Raw genomic sequence first — 19,802 nt, 5'->3', positions numbered from 1 at the left:
AGTTCGATACCCAAGATCAGAATATTTTTGCTGCCGGGAGAAATAATTTTTTTTATATCTGGGACATTTGCGCTACTAATTCTGTTGTTATGCCCCGACCACATAGTGCTATTTTTGGTAAGGGTATTCGTTCCATTAGGTTCAATCCCTGTTGCTCCTCCTAGTTAGCTTTTCTCACGAAAAATGGTTGGACTGACATTTTCAATACGATTGCTTTTCGAATGACGCACTTTGCTACCGCACAACCAAACTTGGCAATATTGCTATATGAAACATTCGTGGTTGCATGCATGTTTGATCTATGTGATATCGATTAATAAAAACATACGTCTATTAGACTTTTATCATAGCCCCAAGTCTCCATCGCATGTGGATTGCATGGTGGAGGCGGTCAACCAAAACGACACCTGCCGACTTTGTTCTCAAATGATCATGGCATGCACCCCACATCCATCCTACAATGCCATTGTGGCTGCGACTGAGAGGAGTTATTTGGTGATAGTATCCCAAAGAAAGAGCAAACCTGAAGAAGAAGAAAAGTATATGTTGATTATTGGTGGTTCAAACAAGACATTGTGTATGCTTGTTTTCAGTTTTATATGTGTATATTGTTATCTCATGAAGTGAATGCTTGTTTGGTTTGGCATTTGAAAACACCAAACGTGAGTTTACCATGCTAAACTCAATTTCAAGCCAAAACTACATGTTTGGATATTCATCTTTTGAAGTGATTTTGCCTATAAACCCGCGTCTAATCTGAAGCAACTTTATGTAGCTCCTGCGTTAGTTAGAATTGATTCTATGTGGTTGGTACTCTTTTCATCATTCAATTTACAAAAATAAAAAATTCATTGGCCATTTTAAATCTGTTTTTTACTGACTGGATTACTAATATTTTTAGTCCCTTTTAATATGTAAACAGGTTTTAACACAAAGCGTTGTTGCGTCTCAATAGGAAGGCTCCCAGACTCGTTAATTCGATTGAGAAAGGCTAGTTGAAGCTATTCTCACTCAATAGTTTGTTAACAATTTTAAATTAATTTTATTGTATTTTTGTTGCACAAGAATCTATGATGGGTTAGAGAAACAATACATAAATACGCTTAAAGTTATTGTGTGTGAAGCCGTGGACTGATATATATCTTACGGTATGTAAAATATGGGTACAATTTGAATGAAATTGATGTACAATAAAAATATAATGGTATGTTCTTTTAATACGAGTTGTTGAATATATGCTTTATTATTAAACATGTATTTAAACATATCATATTGATGTTTGAAAGTACATTCGCCCATGCAATTCTGAAATAACAATTTAAGTTTATGAATATCACTTTTGGGCTGTTTGTTATACCTTATTAACAAATAATTTTGATTTCATTTAAGTATGCTATTGTTATTTATTTATTTAATTAAAAATAACCAATGAGTAATTCAAATATAGTAATTTACTTATTTTATAGGATAAATGACTGTTTATCTTTATCCCCTCCAAAGTTAGCGAAATTCGACAACCAATGCATTTTTCAAAGAAAGATAATTCAGTAATCAATGTATTTTTAACAATTGAAAAACTAATTTGTTGACTTAAATGTTTTGTAAATAAACACAAAATGACAGGTTTGTACAATTCACACATTTATATTTTATTTATCAAAGCAAAACTATTTCATTTCATTAATTTAAAAAAGCAATCAACAATACATATGAACTTCTCTCTATATAAATTGAACTCAACAGTTACACAAGGTAGATAAGATGCGATAATATTGAGAAATAATGACTCTAAAATCTAAACTCTGATACATCTTTACGGTTCTAGATGTTGTCCACAACTTTGCAATCCAATATAAAAATAACCTTATGGCCAGAGTAATTGATGCATTAAATCAAGATTTAACCAAAAAAACCCTTCCTATAACAAAATAGTATATATCTAATTACATTGCTCCTAAAATATGAAAATGTTCCACACCAAAAAAAAAAATATACGTAAGCCTTGTTGCCTTATAAGTTACAATGATTCAACTGTTTCTGCACACTTTTTTTCAAGAGACAGTTGCTGCACTTGAGATTTTTTTCCAAACAAAAAATGACATTAAAAAGAATATTGTAAATCAAAAGTAATTTGATATACTAGATGGGTTCCTGTATTTAAACATGATGACCACCCACCAGAAGAAAAAAGAAACTACAGATTCAACATTTCGCTGTTCCTTTTGTGCCCTGGCAAGTGGCAATTCGGTTTATGTCCCGGATGATGTCCGGCTTATCCGCTGAGCACCTAATTTTGGAGCGGCTGGTTTGGCTCCCCGACCTCTTCCAGCTGATAAGGGCTTGGCTCTTGTAGTGGGAGCAGGAGCTGCAATGGCAGCCCAGGGATCATCATCATCAGTTGCTGTCGATTTCAAATTTAAAGGTTTTGATGGTGGTTTTGGAGCAGGAGCTGCTAGGGAACCCCACAAATCATCATCTTCATCCTTGCTCAACTTTGGTGTACTTTTGGGTCGCAAAATTGGAGCTACAAATAAAAATTCAAAACCCTTCAAATTGATGCATGAGTACATACAGATAATTAATCAGGTACATGAATTAAGTAATGAGTTTGGTATATTAATTTTGCATTTGATGGAACGGTCGAATTTTCAAGCCAATCCTAGCATAAAACAAAAGCTCAAAATTCATTTATTAGGGAAAGGTGACTAAATTTGCAGATTTTCTCAACGGCAAATCCCCAATAATTATGTGCATAACTGAACAAGGAATTCTTACACTCACATAACCCACTTCTGAGGATGTTGTCATTAACCATGGGTATAAACATACGATTTTTTTACTCAACATAATTAAATATATTCCAATCTGATGTTAAAAATTGTTAACAGTAATTAGAAGACATGGAAATAACGAAATTACTACCAAAATACCAACAGTTCAATGATTAATACCTTTTACATGTGAAGCAGGTTGAGAAACTGGCCGCCTTTGAGCTGCTTGAATGTTAGTAAGAGCTGGAGTTGGCTTTGTTTCTTCAAGTGGTTCTAGATCATCCCACCCATCCTTGTCATTTTCAGGTTCCTCATCGATTCCATTCTCTAGGTCTCCCCAGCCATCCGTTGATGTAGGAGATGTAGGGGCATGGTGCTCAGTGAAATCTGGTGTGGAATTTACACGGATAGGTGCTGTTGAAGGAGTATCTACAACTAGAATACCCAAAAAAGAGAATGATATAAACATTAAATAGTAAAAATGAACCCATATCCGAATGAAGCAAAACAAATTATGGCAGCATTAACTGATTAGACGAAGGAATAGAATTAACATATTTGCCTCAAGGGCAGTGGATAGGGAGATGAGGGATAGGATTTTCAGCTGTCATTTCCCTCAGTTTCTCAGTTTTCTTTCATTTAATATAATTAAGATAAAATCACACCCAGGTATAGTAAGTTTGATTTTGGGGCTCCAATAAGACAAACCACTTCAAAGAAGCACTTGCAAGTCAAACCCCTTCATCCACAAAAAAAAAGGACCTTTGTCTTCAAACATGGAGAGAACTATACGTGAAGCTCGAACATGAACAAATAATCAAGTACCAGTGGCCACTCCTGCTTGTGATTTCATTATTCAAGGGAAAGATTCCATTGTTCCCAATGCAAAGACAGAGTTATCATTCAAAATGATTTTGTATTTACTTCACAATTGTTCGCCAGGGAGATAGCATTATTCAGATGAAATAAGTGTAAATTATTAAACTTGGTAAGGAAGTATCAGTAGCGTCTAAAGTTATATGGATGATCAAGTGGTTGAACTCATTCTACACTTTCTATGATTTATAAATTTAGTTGTGAAAATAAACAAGAAACAAGACATTGATGGAAAACAGGCCAAAATGGGGAGATGTAGATCCCATAACATATTCAGAGGATTACGCATTTAAAAAATTAAATTAAATAAAGAGACTGATCATTAAGCATACCTGAGCTGGCATTAGAAGATGTTGGTGTGAGGGTACTAGAACTCGCAGAAGGAACTGGAGCATGATCAGAAGGTTTGCCCTTCAGAGTCAAGGAGCTCATAGCCCATCTACATAGTGACAAGAGTTAAGTCAGAACCGATGGGTTAAATGTGGAGAAACTGATCAGCAGCACAGATGCGGTTAAAGAGGACTAAACACTAAATCCCTGCTAGTAAATCAGGCACCCTAAGGTGATGCAAAGCTCTATAAAAATGAGGAGCTGGTGTCTTTAAACTTGATTAAGTACATTTCCTAGAGTGGGCATGCATCAAAACATCTCATTTGGACAAAAAGAGTACATTGTACATTTACTATATTGTACATTGTACATATAGTAAATTTTCGATCTATACATCAACTCCAAAATTATATATAATCTCAAAATCCCTCGTGCCATACTATACCATCACACATTACCTACACATACAAATGTGTATACACATGCATGAAAGGAAGTGTACTACCAATAACAACTAAGAAATAATAAATACCAGCTGTACTACGAAATAATAAATAACAGCTTCTGGGCATTTACTCAGCCTGTGTTCTATATCAAACTTATCCACAGGGCCCACTAGACTTGACCCACTTTGAAACCCCGAGCAATTATTGTAGTATGTATTCTTAATTGACAACAACAGGAAAACAAAAAACTGCACTCCCTCTGTTCTCAAATTTAGCAAAAAAACCATGTTTAGTGGTCCAAAATATAAGCAAATTTGAACTAATTCTACTCTATTTAGTGATATCATTCCTAAAATGTCCTTCATTTATGTTAAGAAGTCCCACATCGGATGTGAGTTGGCCTGGACAAGGGTTTATAAGTAAGAGGCAATCCTCACCTTACAAGCCGGTTTTGTAGGGTTGAGTTAGGCCCAATACCCATTTCTAAGAATGTAATTTATATTCTATTTTCCAATTTCCAGCAAGTCAGTATTCCTTTTATTCATATAGAACAAGTTCCCATGAAGAACAAGTTTCCAGTAACGTAGCTTTTCTTTTTTACTTATAATCAAAGACCTGAGGGAGTACCATCATCTTATTTAATTTAAATTATCTAATATAAAAATCTAATGGATACTCTTGCACTCGTTGTTGCTTAACATGTGGTCTACATGGCCATCTCTGAAGCACGGGTACCCCTAAAATGGTGAAGTACCCGTACCGGGTACTTTGCGGGTACCGTACGTACCATTTCGTAACCATTTTTTATTTCTCTCTTAATTTTGATGAAAAATAGTGCAGACGGTGGACAAAAAAAGAAAATCTCCGAAGCATAGTAATTCACTCAAAAGTTTTTTTTTTTTTTTTTACTATTTTACATTAATGTACCTGCGTTTCCTAAAATTTACCGTATTTTGTACCTGTATGCATCATAGATGGCAACAAAAGTTTAAACCAACTTACCCAAGTAAACTTGCATTTCCTGGAATTGATGAACCTTCCATTCCTGCACCTCCAGTAGTCTCTGCTATATTTGTCTATAACAGAATGACAGATAAGAGCATGATCATGAGGAACACAAATAACCAATAAAGATGAAAATACAAAATGTCGCAATATGCTTTAATGTCACTAATAAGCTTTAAAGCTGAAGATCATCACTAATTTTGTTATGTCTATATCATGTGATGCAGATATTGGGAAGAAAACACAAAAAACATGCAGAATAATTGTGCTCTGATCACACAAGAATTTTCCTTCTAATAAAATGCTTTATTATCAATAAATAAATAAATAAATGAAATTAAGAATAAAAATGTGTGACTGGGGATGACATGTAAAGGCCAAACAGGAACTAGCAAGTATTCCCTACCATATATATGCACCAGTGTTTTAAAATTTAGAAAAAAATTCACTATGAATTAAAATAAATATATTTTAAGAAATGACATGTTTAAAATTATAAGGGAGATATGAACAACTAATTTTAGTAGAATTTTAAAAATATAATTAAAAGAGGAACGTGTTTAAAATTACAAATAAGATATTGATTCAAAAGGATTTATTTTAAAGGCAAATGCTAAATAGTGCCCCCGGGGCACTCTTTAAGCCCATAAATAGTAAACTTTTTATAGAATTTTTATCGGAATGCGTAAAGTCAACGCATTGGAAATTGTAGTGTTTAACTTTTTGAATAAAAAGTTCCTTTAAATAGAATGCTTAAAGAGTGCCCCGGGGGCACTCGTTAGCAAGACCCTATTTTAAAATTGAAAGGAGAAGTTAAGAATGACATGTGTTATTCTTCGATGGAGAGTAAACTAAGATCAAGTCACTCTCATGAAAATATATTCTAATTTAATATATAAAGACATCATATACATGAAATCAGAAGTTGGAATTAAAAAAGTAATTTCTGAAATTACATCTAATTTCTCCTCAAATATATGTGCATTAAACCTCAGAAACCACAATATGCATCTAGTAACAGCCAAAAAGAACCCCATATTATACCTTTTCATAATGTTGCTTTGCCATCTGCAAAAATTGATCCACAGCTTGAAATGCCTTGGATCGAACATCACTGTTTGAACCATGACAGGAATAACATTAATCACGGCACTGAAAATGGAAATACTCAAAGGTACAATGATAAAAATGATCTATATTTGGAATCAGAACACTGTAAACAACCAACATACCATGTAGAGTATAGCATAGATATAAACATAAATAAAGATTTCAATATTCCAATTATAAAAATTAAAATAAAAAACAGAATTAAGCACCAATATGATTAGTCAGAAAAGAGCAATTCGACTAATTAAAAGAGTTAACCAACTAAAAATAGTAATTGATGTATTAAATCAATTTACAAGACAACTCCACATCTACAAATAGGAAAGGGGGATATCATCATAAATAACAATTCACCTGTCAGGATCAATTGTGAGTACAACAACATTAGGAAGAATCCGAGTGGCAATTTCAGTGATGTCATAGTTGGAACTGGTGGCACATAAAGCCATAATGCCTGAACATTCAAGATTCATAATGATAAGAGGAAATTCTGTTTGAAGAATTTATCAATTGCGTAACTGAAGAAAAATAGTAATAGCTAGATATGTATGAATCTAATACCTGCTCCTCTAGCAGGTGGAAAGGTATCACGTAAAGCACGGACTGTAAATGCATTAATCAACACTCTTTTTCTTGTCTGCAAAAATAGTCCTGAGGAGTTACTTTATTGATGAACATATGCTACTGTCATGAAATAAAATGTAGCAAACTATTTGAACTTGCAGATATCATTTCAGCATACCCCTTCGTTTAAGTAGCTTGCAATATTTCCTAGCAAGATAGTTGTATTTGTTCGTATTGCTGGCTCTTCATCGACCTGCAAAACAAATTGTCAGTCTTATAAATTCTAGAAATGAAAAGTAAGAAAAAACCTACGATATGTGATTATGCATGACCCTCACCCCCAAAATAAACATTAATGTGACTCCATTTCAATAAAAAATTCAAAATTGCCAGTTAGATGATCGAAAAATTTGAGGAGCCATAAGTGTTAATGAGAGCTAAATGAAAGCCTTTATTCTTCACTTCATTAGTCAGCATAACCAATTAGCCTTTTCTCCTAACACATTAATCATTAAAGTGAATCAGTACCTGTAACTTTGATAGATGCTTTAATAATGACCCAGACAAGGTCCTTTGAGACAGCTGCAATTATGAGATAAACAATATTTTAAATAAGGAAACAAAATTGCCAACTAAAACTGTGTCAAATAAAAGAAGAAAAAAATTAGCAGGGAAAAAAAATGAAATGAACATTGAACAGAGAAGATAAAAGAATTGAGCTTTCAAGAACATTTCCTTTTTAACGGGGTTCACTAGCAGATATATTGAGGGATTCAGCAGTTTATTCCATTGATTTTTTTTCTTGGTTGGTGCTTTTCTGTTTTTTCTTTTGTTTGAAAATCGAAAAACTAACACCTATAGGTCTAAGTGGCAAGGAGGTTGGTTCAATAAAGTTTCGAGTTTGAGTCTTGTGAACAGAAAAATGATGCTTAGAAAACTTTTTCCCCGTCAGTGGATCCACCTGCTTGACTTGGATTAGCTTAGGTTTTAAAGTGATTTCAAAATACAAAGGGTCTCGAACCGAAAATGAAATACAAATTTAAAAGGAAAATAGTTGTAATAGCAATGATAGCTCTATAATTCTAATTCCCATGCTCTGACCCAATCCAGAGACCTCTACTTCAATAGACAAGACAGTAGCTTACTAATCATGAATAATGATCAAAGCACTATCCTTTACCCCACACTTTCTCATTAGACCAATAACATCTCTCACTTTTCAAATAGAAAAAGCGAAGGAAGACTTGATATCATGAATATAAACAGACGTACCTTCGGAGCCAGAATTAACATAGACTTGAGAGTAAGCTCCCTCAAAAAAGCAGATGTATCAGAGAAACCAGTAGCAACATGAGGGTAAACCTGATCACAAGTGTCAACAGTATTGCAAATACAATGCAGAACATGAATCTCTGTATGTTTTACAGCATTGAAAAACAGTAGGGAAGTAAGGAAATTTAAACATCTTTATCTTATCCTGACTACATACCTGTTCATCAACAGCTTGAGCAGATAATGACTCTCCGAATTGATCAATATGTTGGAGAAGGCTGACACGGACAGCTCGATCATTGGAGGCAAAGAGTTTAATTATTGTTGGAAGAACCTATATATATTATATTGGTATTGAAATGCAATACATGAGATGGGTCCTAATTAGAGAGAAATTTACTTACGCTGGTATTTAAATTATTATTTACCTTGGCACGGAACTCCTCAGCTGAAAGCCAGGAACCCATTTTCAACAATGCAGTCAAAGCAGGGGCAGCAGCTGAACCAAATTCAAGGGCAGAAGCTAATAAAGGAAGTAACTGTGGAAACCAAAAATTACCGACATAATCAATTGGGATACACTGTTGATAAAATCGAAGGATAAGAATATTAAAACTTCCAGAGAGACATACCTTCTTTAACACAATCTCACGAGGAAGCTGCTCTGCTAAATTTGGAAGCTTGCGGAAGAAAGTGTCCTTCTCAACGCTATCTTTCAAACTAAGAATTTCCATGAAATGTATTGTGTCTACCAACTTATTTTGAAAATACTCTGCACATCAATTACCAACAAACTCAAACAGGAAGAATTGCAGAGAATTATATCAGAACCATAAAAAATGGGTACCATCAAAAGTTCAAAACAAGAAAAGCAAACTTTTAGAACAACATGGTAGAGATTGTTCAAGTGGTTTTTTATTTTTGCTTGCAACTGGTTATGAAGCAGAAGATTTCCCTCCAAAATGTGGAAAAGCTAAAAAGTTTACATTAAAATATGCTCACAATATCTCATCACTCCTTTATATAAACAATAACCCACGAACACGATACACGTATAATACTTTCTCTCTCCACTATGTGATCAATGCTATCAAATTAATTACCCTAGTGTACAAATACAATCTCATCTGGAAGTTAAGAGTTATATACTACTAGCACATTTCAGTATTAACTACAATCTGATAAACTAAAATCTTACTTGAACAAATTAAGTAAAGCATGAAACTTGTTTTCATACTATGCTACTAATCCATCTCAAAAACCATTTAATCTAAAACCAATATCATACTGTCAAAAGACAGCCAATTACCAAATATTATCATGCAGCTCTCAGCTGCAGACCATGACAATCCTAAAGCCTAATATCAATGAACTCAAATACCTAGATATAAAAAGTCAAAATTTTAAGTAACCTTGCACATGAATATAGTGCATCCTATATAGCTTAATAGCTAACCACAAAACAGCAAAACTACAACCATGCTAAACTAAACAAAGTTTCAACAATTGATGATTATAATGTCAAGAAGCACTCACCACTGTTTTCTATAAGCTTTGATGTATTTAATCTACGAGAAGGCGTGGAACTGAGTAGCCGCTGGTAATCTGGAAGCAGAGACTGTGAGACAAAGAAAAAAAGATAAAGAGATGAAGAATGGATATGTCATTACATTAAGAATAAAATTAAATGGTGAATTAAATAAAAAAAAAAACCTCCCTTAATATTTATATGCAGTATTAAATACAAAAACAAAGGCTGATTCCTGGGAAATCTGACCTTGGGAATGGAGGCAGTGTTGCGTAACTCCTCTGTTTTGCTCAACTTCAAACCAGAGAATAGCTCATAGATTAGACAGCCTATGAAATGCAAATTTTCAGTGGTTTAGAGAGGTCTACATGGAAAGAAAAAAAAAGTGAAAAGGACAGGAATAAAATTATTCTGTGAATCTACAGCATCTTCACACTTCGCATAATTTAAACTAAGATTACTAGCTCATTGTTAGAACTTTGAGAATCTCATGGATTCTGTGAGAGAACTGAGAGATTGAAACTGAATCTTAAGAGGAGCGAGGTAGCTCCCAATTTGGAGAATTAATTTTCCAATCTTCCCTCCTAATATTTCAAATTGCCATCATAAAAGGGAAACATGGTGTTGTAAAGCTCCCACAATGGTGAACCCCCAAAAGGGGAAAAGTCAAACCCATTACGGATCTATTTGTATTTGCAACAGACTGGTTCTACAACCCAAATCCAGAACCTCCTGTCCTATTCACATGGCAACAACTTAAACTGTCGTGCCAAGATCTTCATTCCAAATGTCCATCATAATCCATTATAAATTTATAGTAAAAAGGAAAATAAAATCACATACCCATGCCCCAAGAATCAATGGCCCATGGAGGAGACTTCTTAATTGCAGCCCAGTCGGATTTTGCCAGCTCCATTGATTTGTACTGTGTTGCAACAAGCCATGCATATTGCTGAATGGAAAACATTCAAGTACAGAAAGAATATTAGGTTTCACTACATGATATACTTTTATTTAAAAAATAAAAAGCCTGATGAAAGCCAGCATAAACCTCCATTTAAAGGAGCTGCTCACATGCTAAAAAAGACCAGTGAAGTGAAACAACACATGACTGAAACTAGACAAAATCAAACTTAAGTCTGCAGAAGAGACAATTTTAAAAAGGTACTGGCTTTCTAAATTTTTGACAATGAACTTTCACCTTATGTGGAAAGGGGTTATATGACTGCAATGACTTTCAAATATCTTAATTTCTCTTGCCAAAAAAAAAAAATCTTAGGGTCTGTTTGGTTCAACGGAGGGGAGGGGAGGGGAGAGATTTTAATAAAGGGGAGGGGAGGGGAGGGGAAGGGAGGGGAGGGAGTTTAATTATTTATATGTTTGGTTCAAAAGACAGAAGGGGAGGGGAGGGGAGGGATTTTAATTGCATGTATGTTTGGTTCAGAAGGGGAGGGGAGGGATTTTAAAACTAAATTACTTTTTTATCCTTATTATTTTACAAAAGTCTTATAGTTTTAAAATTATTCACTTTATAAATAATCTTATAATTTTAACGTTATTCACTTCAAAAATAATTAAATACGAAAACTCAATTGACACAAAACCTCTTCAAATCAAATTATCAGTTAATAACAATTTTTTATTTTGATGATTCATCTAACTTAATAAAATATTTATTTATAAAATTAAACTCTAATAATTTTTATATATATTTATAATTTATAATTCAAAGAAATAGAAAAAATATAAAACAAAAACAAACAAGAAAAAACATAAACATATCATAACAAAAAGAGGCAAAAGAATTGCAATTCAACCATTCTAATAATTACTGGTATATATCGTAACAAGTACTACTGTACGTATACGTAAAAAAATTTGCAGGTATTGATAAAAAAAAATTGCATGAAAGGAAGAATACTAGTTACGATAATAGCAAAAAGAATGAAGTTGCACTGTATCATAAAAGAACAGTACACTATAGAGAAATAAAAGAATAGGAGTATATGATATAGAGAAATAATAAGGCTGATTTTGGAATTATAAAATAAGATCGAGGATAATTTTGTAAATGTAATAAAAATTTAAGTACCATATTTTACCTCCCCTCCCCTCCCCTCCAAATCCCCCCAATTTGGGGGAATGCAAAAAATGAGTTTACGAGGTATTTTGCTCCCCTCCTCTTCCCTCCCCTCCCCTCCAAAAAAATGAACCAAACACATAAAATATAAAATATTCCCTCACCTCCCCTCCCCTCCCCTCCAAAACCCCCGAACCAAACAGACCCTTAATTTCTAGAAAAAGGGGGGGAAAACAATGTGAAATGCTAAAGCTAACAAGAAATTTCAATCTATAACTAAATTACCAGCATTTGCGTAGAGGATGTCTCATTACTCCCATCAAACTCTGACAGAACATCAAAAGCATGGAGTTTCCAGTCCAAAGTTTGTGTCACAACAACACTAGCCAAGCAAACATTTCCATGAACCTGCAACAGACAAAGTTTGTCAAGAAACACAGATACAATAAAATAAAATAAAAAACTAACGAGAAGAAAAACCATTTTAGCTCAAGTACTCACAAGTTTACAATCATTATTTAAGAAGCTCACGGCTTTCGCTATCTGATGCAGTCCCCAAGCATAATATTCATCCCTACAACACCACAAGGTGAATAGAAGTAAGCAACTGATACTTGACAATGAAATCAAAGCTTATGCCCTCATGCTCTGTAATCTACATATAACATTGCTCACACTAACAGCAGTCACTGTCTTAGGCCTTGTTGGATAAATGGTTTAACTAAACACTCATAGCAGAAGTGCTTATCATATAAGAGCTTATGTATAAGCTATTCTATAACAAAAGATAAAATTAAAGTCAAATTGAGCTATTTTCATAAGTTCTCTCAAACAATCTCCCAGCTGTTTATGTCAGTAGATAAAACTTAAATAAGTCAATCTAAACATGCTCTTAGCATCATAGGAAACAAAACAGGCCTTAAATGCCTAGGTACGGGTATGCTACCCGGTACGGGTGCGGGTATACGACATTTTTTAAAAATCTAAGGTACGGGTACGTTAATACAAAATATCAAAAGAAATATTTTTTGAGTGAATTTGTCCACCACCTCTACTATTTTCATCAAAAGCGAGAGAAATTATTAAAATGTAATAAAAAAATCAAAATATTTTATGCCATTTTCCCACCACCTGCACAGTTTTGCCGTATTCACCACCCCGAATCAACTAAATAAAAATGGATTCGGATTGGTAAGTACCAACGAGTACCGTGCGGTGCGCGTGCCCAGTACTGGTACGTACCCGGTACGGGTACTTCACCATTTTAGGAGTACCCATGCTTAAGATTGAATTCAACTGACTGACAAACAATGCTTTGTTAGCAACTGAAACAAATGATAAGCATAAACTAATTCCATCAATACCTTTGTGTACCATCAAGACCTAACTCCTTAATCTTATCTGAAAGTGGCATTACAGGTTCAGTCACAATATAAATTGTAACCTTAGAAGAACCGCCATCAAAAGTTTCGACCTCGGTACTATGAAGAAACGACAAAATATTTGGATGCCTAACCTGAAAAAAAAAACACCATTAAAAATGAAACTGAATTCACCGCTAAAAAAAAAAGAGTAAACAACCAAATTACTCTCTGACTACAGATTCAAAAAAAAAAATAGGTCATTAAGATTATGAATATTTCAAAAAGGTCCCTAGAAGAGTAGCAGACCAACACTTAAACCTTGTTGCTTAAGCTTCTATTTAATACAAGCTACGAAGGATTCTATCTCAAAAAATAAAAACAAGACTGCTAGCATATAGAAATCATACAATCAATAAACTTCAAATTTACACCTTGAATTGCTCCTTTTCTATGAATTTATTTGGAAGTTTCCTGGATAAAATTGTGATCTATTAAGAAAGCACTGCTACAAAAGTCAATGCAAGTTAACTGATGTATACTTTCATACCAACAATTCCTGCGTAACAAATACCAACAAACTGCCTATAGAATAAACTAATCAATTACAATCCTATGATAAGTTCCAAAAGAGGAAACCAAGAAACCCAATCCATCGTATTTAATATGAAGGGATGATAAAGAAATCTAACACAGTTGTCAGAGTATATGATAGTTATGGGAGGGTGTATGTGAGGAAGCACAAGAATAATAGTGGTAGATGATTTGTTAGCACTATAACAGTTTTAGTGGGAATGCTGTGACGTGGACAGGTGTGATTGATGGGAGAAGAGAGAATATAGATCTGATAGTATATGTAATAGAAGCATGTTTGAGTAGTGCTCAGACTGGAATTTGGTTGTTATTCTTGGGAGAGCATAGGCCTCTCGAAGTGCCTGTTATCCTTTACATTTTCTGCATTGCAATTTTCCTTCATATATACTGTAAATTCACCATAGAATCACCTTGATTCTATGAGTTACTTGACATAACAGTGCTCTTTTCCTCTATATTTCCAGTTTGTTTACTATATTTTCCTAGATACTAAGTTGATTCCTATCAGTATACTTGTTAGAAAAGCTTTTTATCATGTCAGTATTTGCATTGTCACTAACTCACTATGGTTTCGGGATACCATTTCCATCTCTAAATTTGTGACTTTTTGGTGATGTAAATACCAATCAAGTCCATTTTAGCTATTAAATAAAAACAGAAAACAACTAGAATAAACAAGGTTAAAGCATCATGTCCTAGAATTTATATACACAATCCATATAAACCTGTGCACACACCTTGAGGAACAGAACAGCACCACTGATTGGCTTACTTGCTAGAACCGTACTGCTTTTATTATCACTGAAACCACCGTATCGTATACAACCCACTAAGTTTCTACGCTCACGACAACAAATAATTTTTTATGGTAATTATGAAATAAGCTGCAAATTATGATCTAAATTCCTACCATCTATCAAAACGGGAAGAATATCTTCTGTTTTCCTTCCATGGTTTCTTATTAATTTGTTGGCTCCTATAGCTTTAAATTTTCCTTACCATTTTCTAAATCAATACTTCTAATTTAAAAATTTCTAATGAGGTACTAAGAATTGCCAAATGTTTAAAAAAAAAATTTAAGTTTAACTATCATTGAAGGACTTTATTCAATTCAAACTTCAATCAACCTTGTCCACAACTATAAATCTGTTTCAGCTTATTGCCCCTGCCTTTCCCTTCTCCATCGTTCATGAGAAGGAATTGCCTATACAATATATGAACAAGGGATGAGAATAAAGATTTTAATTTTTTTTTCAATATTCCTATTTCGGATAGATTCAAACTATTCATGGTTGTATTTCCAAGAGAATGAATTACCAATACAACATAAATGCCCATTAAACTAATTTGCTACTCTTGAGGAATTTGAAAGTATGAACTGTAGATATTCCATATGACATTTTCATTAGTGATATGGCTACCAGTTTTATTCCATGCAATGCAAGACAAACAACCTATTTTCCAATTTGAAATGTGAATATGAAAATAGAACATAAATCAACTTATTTTTATATGGTATATGTTAGAAATAGCTTATGCACCAGAGCTTTTTCTCCTTGTGCAATTCCAGATACAGTGTATAAAACTTCTTATACAGGTGAATACATTGATACTCTTTCGACTTAAGAACATTTATTACGGAAAATCATCGGATTTAGACATACTGGCAGTTAGATAATTAAGGCTTTGCCTAACATGCACAAGTGAAACAAGTCTTTCACCATGCACAAGCTTGTTTTCACCATTAGATGAATAAGTCCCATCATTGGATCAATATGTCACATCACATCTCATTTGATTTAATAGTGAAACTTATTGATCCAATGGTAAAAACAAGCTTGTGTATGGTGAAAGACTTGTCGCACATGTGCACCATAGACTAGACCCATAATTAAACTAACAATTATACTAAATTATAATACAAGCTATATGGAATATCATGTTCCATCTTATGAGCTTACATCATACAAAATGATAATCCTATTGTTAGAACAGCAACTAGTAAGCAAACAATAACATACGAACGTTTATTCATTTATTTCGGCAAAGTGAGTGACGAATTCGGTGGTTTACTTAAAAAAATTGCAACAATTAGATTAGATAAAGTGAATTTACAGTTCGTAGACGCTTGACACCATTACGACCAGCAGCTAAATGTCCATCCTGAGCATTGCTTCCAGATAATGAAAAAATCGAAACCGGTGAACCATCATCCTGAAATTAAAAATTAACACGTCAAATCAACTATCAACTATATATAATTAAGAAAATAACATACATTGTAAATTATCAAACTAACACAATTTAATTAACCGAATCAGGATAATCAACTACTATATACTTAACAAAATAACTCACACAACTTAAATTATCAAACTAACTCAATTTAATTAACCAACACATAAGCAAAATTAATCAAAATTAGTGTTGAAATTGAAAGTAAAACAAGATTAAATTGATAATCGATGATTAATCGATTGTTACCTTGGATGTACCGCGATGATGAAGCCAAGAGCCCCAAGCAGAAGGATAAGGTTCACCGATGTTATATGGAAGATCTTTGATACCAGTTCCAGATCCACCAACAACTTCTTTGAGAAATTTGAACATTTTTTTGGATCCGCAATGAAAATTCGAATCTGATTAGTTCATATAGCTATGAATGAACGAATGAATGAATGTTACTATTCGCATCGAGAACACGAGATCGAGAATATGAATGAATCAGTAACGAATGAACGAAGTGAGTTTTGGGTTTCACGAACACTTTTATTTTTTATTTTTTTGTGATTACTGAGAACGATAGAGAAAGTTTTGTTTGTGAGAGATATGAGTTTTGTTTGGGTTTCTATCTAACAGATCAAGCTGGATCTTCTTTTAAATTTATTTATTTTTAATTTAAGTTTTGAATCTTTTAATTTTGATTTAATCATATTCCCATCAATTAAAATATTATCTCTCAGTTCCCTTTTAAATGACGTTGAATTGAGCGTTTATATTTAATCGTTGTTTTGGTATTTTAAGGATATTTTTGTCGATTATTTTTATTTTTTCAATAAAATTAATTAATGTTTTATATTTTTTTTGACGAATTAATGTTCTATATTTAAAAAAATTAAAGTTTATTGTTTTAAAAAATTAATTTGGTACATAACATTTTTGTTTTTGTATATAATAGATTAAATTTATCGAAAAGATAAAGTGCGTTCAAATTCAAATAAAAACAAAGAAATTTATTAGTGAATTAAAATAAGGGTATAATAGGAAGATATGGTGCAAAAATACATGTTGTTAATTTGGTTTTACTATTCTAAAAAAAAAGACTCTTAATAAGGAACAGAGGGAGTAGTATTTACCTTGTCTTTCGATTACATCGTGTAATGTTAAGATTATGTCTGTATAGTCCTCATTGAATATGTTGGTTTGAGATTCCGTTATTTTTCCCCCCTAAAATGTTGGCAAATTTTGATTTTCCCCTGACTAAACATGTCACGTCATCAATTATGAGAAATCTTAAACTAAGCATATGCTAAAAGGATTAAATATTGATATTACAAGGAGTTAATCGATGTAAATTAAAATTCGCTTACCTTATCTATAATATGTAATAAGCCAGACTCATTCCTCACATTTAATGTTGATATACATTCAATAGCTGTCCAATTACTTTGAAAAATGACCATAATTACTTTGAAAAATAATAGCTGTCCAATTTTTTCCATAAACATTAAATATAGCTGTCCAATTTTTTTCCATAAACATTCCCCCGTCCAATTTTTTCCATAAACATTCAATTTTTTATAATAAAATGGAATATGCCTTATATTCTTTTTTTTAAAAACAGTAATATTCTAATATGCCTTATTTCAAAAAGGAATGAAATATGTCTTATATTAAATTGCCTACTTAAAAAGGAAATAATTCATAATGAAATAATTCTAATTAATTAAAATATTCGATTTAAAAATAATAATAATAATAATAATATTTCATTTATTACTATTTCAACTTCAAATATTTTATTTTTTTACTAACTTCAAATAATTTTAAAAACCAATTTTTATTTATTTATTTATTTTTGTGGATGAAATGATTTAAACAAAATGAAAAAACGTGAAAATAATATTTTATATTTTTTTAAAATGAATCATGGCTTGACCAAAAAAAAAAAAATCATGGAATTTTCTTTTTTGAAAAAGATGTGATAATATATGATTGTTTTTGATTGTTGATGAATCATGTAATTTATTATTTTGACTAATTGGTCATATTTGATATTAATGATTTTAATTTCATATTAAAGACAAAATTATTCATATCTCCATTTTTTTCTATATATATATATATATACGATCTTTGTGTGAATACTACAACTCACAATTTTTCAAATCTTTTCTTTTGGTTATTTCTCTTAGTTATTTTCATTGTTATTTATTTACTTGAATTACTTGAATTTTTAATTTATTCTCTCTTTTATCAATCATATTTGTTGTCTTTATAATTTTCTTCAACTTTTTCTTCTTTATTCTATTATTTTGTTGATCATTCTCTCTTCTTCTATTTTTCAGTAATGTGTGGAACACGAGAAACAAAGTTATTTTCATGGGAGAAAGCAAGAATATTGAGAACATTTTATGGGGCCTCAAATTAACTTCTTAATTTGGATGCTAATAGTGTTTATTCTTTTGCTTGATAGTGTAATAATCATATTAGTTGTCTTCATTGTTAATCATTTGTTGTAATGGGTTGAAGTACATCTTCCTGCATCTTATTTTGATTTTGCCTATAAAAAAAAAAACTAAACCACATTTGTTGTCAAATATTAATTAATAAAAATTACTTTTGTGTACATCGGTCAATTTCTGGCGTTTTTTTTTCTTTGGTGCCTTAAAAAAAGGTTTCCTCTTTAATATTTGATTGAAAGTTTTCTCTTTACATTCAACTACTCACTCCGTCCCATATTATAAGAAAAAAAATTATTTTTTTATGTCCAAAATTATAAGCAAAAAAAACTAACTTTTATCATTTTCAAGATTTACTTTTATTTATTCTCATAAAATTAAATGCAAATTGCATTTAATTTACTCTCTCTTCTTTCCTCAATAATAAATAACCAATAAAAATTCTTTTTACATCTTCCCATGAAACTTATTTCAAGAAAAACACAAAAAATCATACTTCAAATCATCATATTCCACTTTTCTTAATAAGTGTGAATTTTTTTTTTTTTGCTTATATTATGGGATGGAGGGAGTATGATAGAAATTTGCATTTATTTTTTTTACAAAAATTTGCTTATATAACAAGTTTTTTTTGCTAAAAAAACAAGTTTATTTTTCGGTACCAAAATATTATCACATATAACAAGCTAATTATTACTGACCACCATCATCTACGCGACATTTAATAGACTGAAACACGTGATTTACAATCAATTAATTCAATTGTATTAATCAATTTAGTCCATAAAACTACTAACAAAATACAATTTTAGTGTTGTTTTATAATTTCATGATCCGAGTCATTTAAACATCTCCACTTCCACTTCAAATCATAAGGAACTTTTTTTTAAAAAAATAAAAAATAAAGAACCTTATTTTATTATTTTAAAACATGCTGTATTTTTAAATTTTATAAATAGACCAAATAACAAGTCATGAAAATTGACATACAAAAAAAAAAAAAAAAACTATACTTATTTATCTATTCTATATCTATAACAATAACAATTATAAAAAGGATGCAAGAGTTTGGGCTGGATTTTTGTTAATACCTATTTTACCCTCACTTACTTGGTTGGTTATCAAACTACACACCCATCAAATATGGTAACTGCATACCACAGTTGTGTTATTCAAGTTTAAT

General features: G+C 32.0%; 1 protein-coding gene across 1 annotated transcript; it reads right to left on the bottom strand.

The window, feature by feature from the left end:
- Positions 1–1,892: 1,892 nt before the first annotated feature.
- Positions 1,893–16,905, bottom strand: LOC123884168 (probable inactive serine/threonine-protein kinase scy1). The gene is made up of 21 exons (XM_045933195.1): positions 16,422–16,905; positions 16,053–16,151; positions 13,347–13,498; positions 12,484–12,556; positions 12,268–12,390; positions 10,746–10,854; positions 10,152–10,231; positions 9,911–9,992; positions 9,007–9,146; positions 8,803–8,913; positions 8,592–8,708; positions 8,375–8,464; positions 7,631–7,684; positions 7,281–7,355; positions 7,100–7,175; positions 6,893–6,992; positions 6,473–6,542; positions 5,426–5,499; positions 3,980–4,086; positions 2,952–3,206; positions 1,893–2,524 (listed from the first exon to the last, which is right to left on the bottom strand). The coding sequence occupies exons 1-21, from the start codon at positions 16,545–16,547 to the stop codon at positions 2,250–2,252; spliced, it is 2,388 nt and encodes a 795-aa protein (XP_045789151.1). The 5' UTR covers positions 16,548–16,905; the 3' UTR covers positions 1,893–2,249.
- Between the last annotated feature and the right edge of the window lie 2,897 nt (positions 16,906–19,802).

The sequence above is a fragment of the Trifolium pratense genome, linkage group LG5 (genome assembly GCF_020283565.1).
Source record: "Trifolium pratense cultivar HEN17-A07 linkage group LG5, ARS_RC_1.1, whole genome shotgun sequence".
Lineage (NCBI taxonomy): Eukaryota > Viridiplantae > Streptophyta > Magnoliopsida > Fabales > Fabaceae > Trifolium > Trifolium pratense.
The sequence above is the reverse complement of the archived record's forward strand: the minus strand, read 5'-3'. Positions and strand labels throughout refer to the sequence as shown.